Source organism: Hypomesus transpacificus, chromosome 21, assembly GCF_021917145.1.
Source record: "Hypomesus transpacificus isolate Combined female chromosome 21, fHypTra1, whole genome shotgun sequence".
In the NCBI taxonomy this organism is placed as follows: Eukaryota; Metazoa; Chordata; class Actinopteri; order Osmeriformes; family Osmeridae; genus Hypomesus; species Hypomesus transpacificus.
This window is the reverse complement of record NC_061080.1, coordinates 4,105,269-4,113,992: the sequence shown is the minus strand read 5'-3', so window position 1 is coordinate 4,113,992 and position 8,724 is coordinate 4,105,269. Positions and strand designations below refer to the sequence as shown.

Sequence of the window (8,724 nt, the reverse complement as noted above, 5' to 3'; positions counted from 1 at the left end):
ATAGGGTTGTAACAGGTTTTTTTTTGTGTGTGTATTAGGGTTAGTATAGCATACTATTTATTGTTATCTGTAATTTAGGAAGTTTTAGAGTTGGGGTTAGTATAGTCGTTTATTTATTGCTATCTGTATATTTAGGAAGTTCACTTATCTAAGCTCAGCATAGATGTCAATTTGTTCTGTGTACTTATATGTTATGTTATGTCAGGTGCTTGCGTTGTCTTAAGACTAAAGATCTTGACTTAAGAATTTCAGTGCCCAGTCTAACCTTGTGTTGTTCTGTGCACCTGACAAATAAAAGACTTGAGAACTTGAGAACTTGATTAGTATTTGTCCCTTCACAAAGCTTCAAGATGCCACTCGCCTGACTGAAAAAAGACCCTACAGGAAATCAATCTAATTTTTAGGAGGCATCATTGAAAGCCTATGTGTTTTCTGCTGAATTTTTCTCCCGAACCTTTAAAGATAAAGGCAACTTATATTTTATTTTATTGTACATTTTATTTAATTATAATTCCACTTAGTACTGCTAATTTATGTACCCTTAGTATAGATAGTCCACATATTTACATTTTTGGTTCCTATATGTTTATTGTATGCACCTTCCTGCCAAAGCAAATTCCTTGTCTGTGCAAACTTTCATGGAGAATAAACCCCATTCTGATTCTGAAAACAGGCAGTGACTTAGACGCCCTAAAACTGAAACAGATGAACGTGTCATAGTGCTCCAGAGGTCAGGACCCCTTGGGTTTTTTTTTGGGGGGGGGGGGTTTCAAGAAAGACAGGAGTGAGTCGGGAGTGAGTCTAAATGGATTGCATTTTTTGGTGCCGTAGCAACGGTCTCCAAGTGTGTAGACTGGCTACAATGCTACTGAGAGGGTGCCAGCTCCCTTGCGACCGGAACTGACCTCTCTCTCTCCCACACACACACACACACACACACTCCGAATAAATAAATAAATAAAATAATGCTGTCGAAAACGGCTTAGGGGATAATCCTTTAGGACGGGAGTCAGGCTGGAGTACACTACATCATCATAGGAATTTAATTCTGTCTTCCCCCCCAAAAAAAGAATAGAATAGAAAAGAGAGAGAGAGAAAAAAAGGGATGCTTTTATGGTGATTTTGGGACAGCAGGAGGGTGGACACGCCCCCAGCAGTCGGAGTTTCTGGAGCTGGTCTCTTATCCTTTCCAGCTCACGGGCTTTTCCAGACTTTGTTTGGTCCGCTTGTCAAATCCCTTGTTGGAGTTGCTGAAATGGAGTTTGTTTTAGAGACTTTTGAGAGAATTTCCTTTGTGACACTTTAAGGATTGTTGCAATTTCATACAGCTCTCTCTCTTTCTAACTTTATCTATGGTTGTATCTCTCTCTCTTTGTCTCCCCTATGTATCTCTAGTGTCCACAGGTCAGTGGCTACTCGAGGCCGCAGAGGAAGTGACCCGGGGACAGGATGTGACAGTGACTAACGATCACAGTGTCACCTGACTGGTGCTGATGAGATTCTGGAGCTGCAGCCAATATGAACTGACCCCTCGTGGGCCTCTGAGTTATGGTGCGTTTGAAGGGAAGTGCAACTCGTCATGAAATACACTACAAGACTAGAACACAACAAGACTAGAACACTACAAGGCTAGAACACTACAAGACTAGAACACTACAAGACTAGAACACTACAAGGCTAGAACACTACAAGACTAGAACACTACAAGACTAGAACACTACAGGGCTAGAAAACTACAAGACTAGAACACTACAGGGCTAGAACACTACAAGACTAGAACACTACAAGACTAGAACACTACAAGGCTACAACACTACAAGACTAGAAAACTACAAGACTAGAACACAACAAGAGACTCCCCGCTGCAAAGCAAACTCCCAGCATGCACAGCCCAGTAGCGCAATATCCCCACGAAAGTCGCCTGGAAAAGAAGAAGTCAAATCCAATTTGAAATTGTGCTTTTTAAACTAATCCAGTACAATCTGCAGCGAGTTCAAAACCACACAAAGCACACGTCATCGGCTCGCTTACAACTCCACCACTGGACCCAACTCGGTCCAGGACCAGAATAGCTGCTGGTTGTCCTAGAAGAGCTTACTCCTCTGTGTTTCTGTCTCCATATTGCGAGGTAAGGCAAATATTTCACCTTGAGGAATATGTCCTGTAGCTCCTGCCAGCACAGCTACTCAGCACTTTTTTCCTGGGCTACAGAAATCATTAGCAGCCTCCGTGGGGCATTTAAACACCGACCTAGGTGCTACTTTGATATTCTTCCTTTTCCCTGACATCATAACCCAGGTGATCTCCTTAAAAGATGGGCGGAACCCAGCTTATGTTTTTGGGGGAAGGATGCTACCGCAATCATCCCATGGTCCGCTGGAAAGTGTGTGTTTGAGACAGTGAGATGGGGTGTGTGTCCATGTGTGTCCACGTGTGTGTGTGTGTGTGTGTCTGTGAACGAGCTACTCTCTGTGCTACATCTTTGAGTGAAGTTTTAAGGTTGAATTGAGACGCAAACCACTGATACTGGAAGCTTCCAGAGAGTTCTTGTCTTTTCCCTTCACTGGCCCTCTACAGTTCTTCCTGACATTTTCCTGGGGAACATGCTTATTAAAAATCAGTTATGTACTGAAACTTTCATAAACAGTGAAAAGCTTGCTGAGAAAGAGAAAGATTTATTTTTCCTTCCCTTTCCCTTCACTCAAACAAATGGATTCTAATCACATAGCAACAGGGAATTCTGGGCTTGAAGTCTTGTCAAGTTTTTCAAATTTAATCAGCTCTCTCCATCTTATTCTCCCTTTCTCTATATATCACTCTCTTACTGAGGCATATTGCTAATAAAACCTGAAGTGATTTTGTATTGACTTTCTCCTTGCAGGAAAGTGTGTGTGTGTACTATGTATAATAATGAGGGCATCCATCCAATCTGCATGTGTGTGTGTATGTATGTGTGTGTGTGTATGTGTGTGTGTGTGTGTTAGAGAGAGAGAGTACATGTGTAAGCATCCAGAGCCCTAAGCTCCCAATTAACCTGTGCATCCCAACACACCTAATGAGCTCTGCTTTAACCTCATCACCTCCCCCACCATCTTGACATACAAACACACCACCCTTACACACACCATCACAAACACACCCTGAGGCACACAGCGCCCTCTCACACACACACACACACACACATCATGACTCGGCTACCATCCTTACACACACGCACCACAGATACACACGCACGTCCTGTCACACACACACCCACGGTGCCCGTTCGCACACACACCTCTGACCCCCCCCCCCACACACACACACACACACACACACACGTGCACACACACACACGCACACACACCTCTGACCCCCACACACACACACACACACGCACGCACCACACGTACCGTTCATACCGTTGTAGATGCTCCTGTGGTGAGGCGACAGCTCGTCGCCGGCCGGCCTCCTCTGCACCTCCCTCCCAGGGCTCCCGAACTTCATGTGGCTCTCGGGGCTGCTGCTGCTGTACTGGTGCCGGTGGGTCTCCGGGCTGCCGCCCCCTCCCCCCTGGACCAGACTGCAGCCTTTGTCGTGGTGCTCGGGCGTCCCTAAATGTGCCTGCCTGGGCTCGGGGCTCCCGCAGCTGCTCCCGACGCTGCCCCTGTGGTGCCTCTGGTAGAGCTCCCCGCTGCCGCCCTGCCCCAGCAGGTGCTGCTTCTGCCCCAGGAGGAGGTCCGAGCCGGGGTGCTTGGCCTGGGGGTTCTGCTGCTGCTGCTGCTGCTGGTGGTGGTGGAGGAGGTGGAGCGGAGACGGCTGCTGCTCGGGGCTCCGGCGGCCCACGTTGCGCCCGTACTTCTCGGGGCTCAGGCCCCGCATGGCACGGCCGTGGTCGGGCACGGAGATGGAGCCGCAGCGCGGGCGGCAGATCTGGGGGAGGGCGTAGGGGTACTCCAGGCTGGTGCTCCGGTGGCGGCCGGCGGGATGTTCGGGGCTGGACACCTCCCTGTCTCCCCCTCCTCCTCCTCCGCTGATGCTGCTGCACCTGGGTTTGTGGAGGTGCTCGGGACTGGCTCCGCCCCCGCCGCCTCCGCCGCCTCCTCCGCCGGCCACCCCACCCCCGCCTCCTCCGCCCCCGGCCAGGTGAAGCTGCTTGTGGTGGAGGTGGTCGGAGCTGTCGGCCGAGCCGGCGCTGGAGGTGCTGCTCCCGTCGCCCACGTCCCTCATAAGTAGGCCCGTGCCGGGCACCAGCAGCAGGCTGCTCTGGCTGTCGATGGAGCTCCTGCAACCGCCTCCGCCTCCTCCCCCGCCGCCGCCGCCGCCGCCGACTCCCCCTAACCCCGCTCCCCCGCCGACGCCACCGCCGCCTCCTCCGCCCTTCTCCTCGTCCAGGAGCAGGCAGAGCTCCTTCAGCTCCAGGTTCTCCCTCACCACCTCCTCCTGGCGCGCCTCCAGCTCCTTGAGCTTCTGCAGGTACAGGGTCACCTCCTTCCTCATGATGCTGGCGCTGTAGCGGCCCAGGCGCTGCCACTCCCGGGACACGCGCTTGCCCTTCTGCCGGTCGTCGTCCAGGAAACAGCACAGGTCTCGCAGCTCCCGGTTGTCCTCCTGCAGTTTCTGGTTGATGTCCTGGAGACGGGTGGTGGTGGAGGAGGGGGAGGTGGAGGTGGAGGGGGATGAGGAGGAGGAGGAGGAGGAGGAGGAGGTCAGGGAAGATAAAGTTATGACTCAAGGCCTAATTATTTTTTTGCCTGAGGGGATGAGAAACAGTGTTGATCAGCAGTATCTTTTCGAGCGTTCTGCAAACAAATCACATTAAGATACAACAATGCTACAGAGCTTGTGCCTGCCTTTGTTACATTCTTAATGGTCCTGGGGGTTGCTTTGTGAAAAGGATCAGCTTCACAAGCATCCTTTGTTTCTTTCTGTTTATTGTGTATTCTCACAGTCTCTGATAGAGTAGAGAGAGGGCAACATATCCTCTCTGTCTGACCATGTGTTGTCGTGCATTCAGGAAAGTCTTGACCATATATAGAGTATTTACTGTGTAGTGCGGTGTAGCGTATTGTGAACATTAAGTGGATGTGGATAGAAAGGTCAGATGCTCATGGTTTGATAGGGAGACTGAGAGCAGTACGTGGCCTATGAGATGGAGATCTCTCATCTCATTTGCAACGTGGCAACTTTCCTATGTGACACAACCGCCCCCTCCAACACCCCGGCCCATGCCCTCCATCACTCTATAATTACACACCTCTCTCTCTCCTCCCTCCTCTGTCAACCCCTCTCTCCTTCCCTCCCTGCCTCCCTCTCTCTGCCTTGTGCCTCGACACGTACATAGATACCTCTCACACCACACACATTCTCTCCTCTGTCTCCTTCTCGGTCCATCGCTCCCTCCTCGATCCTTCTCTCTCTCCCCCTCAATCCTTCTCCTTCTCCCTCTCAATCCATCTGTCCTTCTCAATCCTTCTCCCTCTCAATCCATCCCTCGCCCTCAATCCTCCTCTCCCTCCGTCTCGGCCCTCCTCTCTCCCCCCCTCCCAGTCCGTCTCCCTCTCTTCCCGGTCGACCTCTCTCCCCCCCTCCCAGTCCGTCTCCCTCTCTTCCCGGTCGACCTCTCTCCCCCCCTCCCAGTCCGTCTCCCTCTCTTCCCGGTCGACCTCTCTCCCCCCCTCCCAGTCCGTCTCCCTCTCTTCCCGGTCGACCTCTCTCCCCCCCTCCCAGTCCGTCTCCCTCTCTTCCCGGTCGACCTCTCTCCCCCCCTCCCAGTCCGTCTCCCTCTCTTCCCGGTCGACCTCTCTCCCCCCCTCCCAGTCCGTCTCCCTCTCTTCCCGGTCGACCTCTCTCTCTCTCCTCCTTCTCTGTCCATCCTCGGCCTCCGTCTCCCTCCCTCTCCTCCTCCCTGTGTCGTCACCCTCTCCCCCTCGCCCTTCCTCCCTTGTTTGAACCACAGGCTCTCTCCCCCCCCCCCCCCCCCCCCCCCCCCCCCCCCCCCCCCCCCCCCCCCCCCCCCGTCTCATTAGGCGGTACACAGAAGGCCGCGGGGTCGCCGGCAGCGCCCAGAGAGCCCAGTGTGCTTCATCTCAGCCTCCCCCGTTCTCCTTTTAATGAAGCTCCGAGTGTTGGAGGCGGCGGCGCCTTAAATCAAGTCAATGGGCGTCCAGTAGCGACAGGGAGCTGGGGTTTGTTGTTTTTTTTACCGTGCCAGATTCTTCTCCTTAGTTACCTAGGCCGTTAAGGTTAAAAAGAGGATGAGAACTGCCAAAGGTGTTTGGAAGTTTGGAGTGTTAAGACACTTTGAAGTAAGCGGTTTGTTCTGGATGCATTCCAAGAATGTCTAATATGAAGTGTATTTGTTGTTGATGGTGGCATCACTGTAGAGATGTGTAGAGCAGACAACAGGTGTGTGTGTGTGTGTGTGTGTGTGGGTGTGTGTGTGTGTGTGTGTGTGTGTGTGTGTGTGTGTGTGTGTGTGTGTGTGTGTGCGTGTGCGTGTGCGTGTGCATGTGTGTGTGTGTAATATAAGTTAATAATATTGCTTAACTCAGATCTGATGAAAGATATTTCAGCACATAAAGAACATGGATGATTGACATTTCAAGCACCCAGACACACACATTAAACATAACTTATTACGTAAACCTCCAAATTCCATTTCCAGCAGCCCTTTAAACGCAAGGGTACCCATTGCAAGCTGTGCGCGCTCAGGTGCGCTCAAAACTATGATCTCATCCCTCACAAACGCGCGCCCCTCACCTTCAGCCCCCTGATCTCGTTTAAGTGCAGCTGGAGGCTCCGATTGACTTCCCTGATCAGATTCCCATGGTCCAGAATAACGCTTAGCTTGTCAGCTTCAGACCGCCGGAGACGCCGCACCAAATCCTCCTTGCCCCACTTAAGCAGGTCCTCGTCGGAGAGATTGGAGATGTCCTCCGCTGGACTTTCAGTCTTTGTTATCGACAGCTGGAGCTGAGGCTGCGACGGGGTAGCTTTCTCCATTTGTACGGTTCCGAATCCGACAACGGGCATAAAATACTCAAAAGGTTGTTGACAACCTCTGCTCGCATCCGTGTCCAAGTCCAATCAAATCGGAAATACTATCGTTCGAAATGAAATAGCATAGTTGGCCTCACCGTCGCTCTTTGCACCTCCTCTCCCCAAAAAGCAACAGCTGAGCCCGAGAACGCCGGCTTAGTGAAATAGGCTACAGCCTAGAAAAGGCTACACAGGCGAGGCTACACTGGCTTCTGCATAACATCTCCCACACACCAGCCTCTACGGAATTTAGCCTAGTTCATGTAAGTTTGCACCGGAGCCAGCGTCCGATTTTAGTCCCGTTCGTCTGAAGTGGAAAGATCTTCGGCGGGTAGCAGCAGGCAGAGGATGCGCTCGCCCCTTGTTCCGCACACTCCACGGCATAGGGGAGGATACGCGGTTGCATCGCCGGCCAGAAACTGCACAGGAAAAAGAGGGAGTGTGACTGCAGCGAGGTGCTTGCCGACTCTCTCTCTCCCTCTCTCCCTCTCTCCCTCTTTCTCCCTCTCTCTCTCCCTCTCTCCCTCTCTCTCTCCCTCTCTCCTCTTCCCTTCCTATTGCCACTCGTCGTCACCCAGGGGACCAACTGATGCTGGTGAAAATTGTGATCCGTTTGAATGGAGCGCCCTCTATCGAGTTCGAACGCTTACAAAGGTGTCGTCATTGTGATGATGTATTAGGTCATCTAACATCACCTTAGGTAGATAGATAGATAGATAGATGGATAGATTCAGGCGTCTCTCACAGCTCTTATATTTACAATAATAAAATACACTATGTACAGACAGTACGGTACAATACAAACAGACAATACGATAAGTTATGTAAATAAAATATAATGTATATTTTAATATATATATCAATATATTGTAGATGATTAGTGCAAAACACTGTATGTATTAGAGTGTATTAGAGTTTTATGACAGCTGGGAGAAAGGACCTCCTAAAGACCCTCAGTCTGAGGACGTAGGGTGTTGAGCTGCCCGCTACAGAGGCTGCTGCTGTCCTGCCAAGACAGGGTGGAGGGAGTGATTGACATCGCCCATGATGGCCAAGAGCTTGCCCCGCATCCGTGTCTCCACCACAGTCCCCAGTGAGTCCAGGCTCTGCCCCACCACTTAGCCCACCTTCCTGACTAGCTTGTCCAGCCTAGAATAACATCAAAAGGCACACACTGGTTGTTTAATACAATTTGTTCAAATCAGACATCAACGGCAAAATAACACTTAGGATTTCCGGTGCACTAACATTTAACCAGACATTCAATCTCTTAATAGCATATAATCTCATACAATGCTATGGTAATACACCCAAAGTAAAGATATAATGGATCGATGTCATTATCATAATGGAATGGAATAGAGTGTGATATTGTCTTACAATGGGGCAGTTGCAGTGCAGTTTGGGCCTGTTGAACCCGTCTGAGGCCAGTTAGAGGCATCACATCCTGGACCTTCAGCTCCCTCCTCAGAAGGATGTTCTTCCAGATGGTTCCATCAGCAGTCCTCAGGCCAACCAGGGCACAAAGCTCTTAACCATGCCCTTTACGAGGGACCCCACTGGGGACGGACTTTGTTGATGGCTGGCTGCATGTCCTTAGCGGAGTGGGCATTCACTCTCCCCTGCACAGAAGCCTCCTGAAGAGGGTGGTGAAGGGGGGGGGGGGAGTAATATCACATATACCACACATAATTGTTATAAACA

At 51.1% G+C, this 8,724-nt stretch overlaps 1 protein-coding gene across 1 annotated transcript; it reads right to left on the bottom strand.

Moving 5' to 3' along the window:
- Window positions 1–3,194: 3,194 nt before the first annotated feature.
- Window positions 3,195–7,424, bottom strand: LOC124483721 (coiled-coil domain-containing protein 85A-like). The gene is made up of 3 exons (XM_047044267.1): window positions 6,742–7,424; window positions 3,393–4,611; window positions 3,195–3,202 (listed from the first exon to the last, which is right to left on the bottom strand). Exons 1-3 carry the CDS (start codon window positions 7,012–7,014, stop codon window positions 3,195–3,197), a joined length of 1,500 nt encoding a protein of 499 aa, XP_046900223.1. The 5' UTR covers window positions 7,015–7,424.
- Between the last annotated feature and the right edge of the window lie 1,300 nt (window positions 7,425–8,724).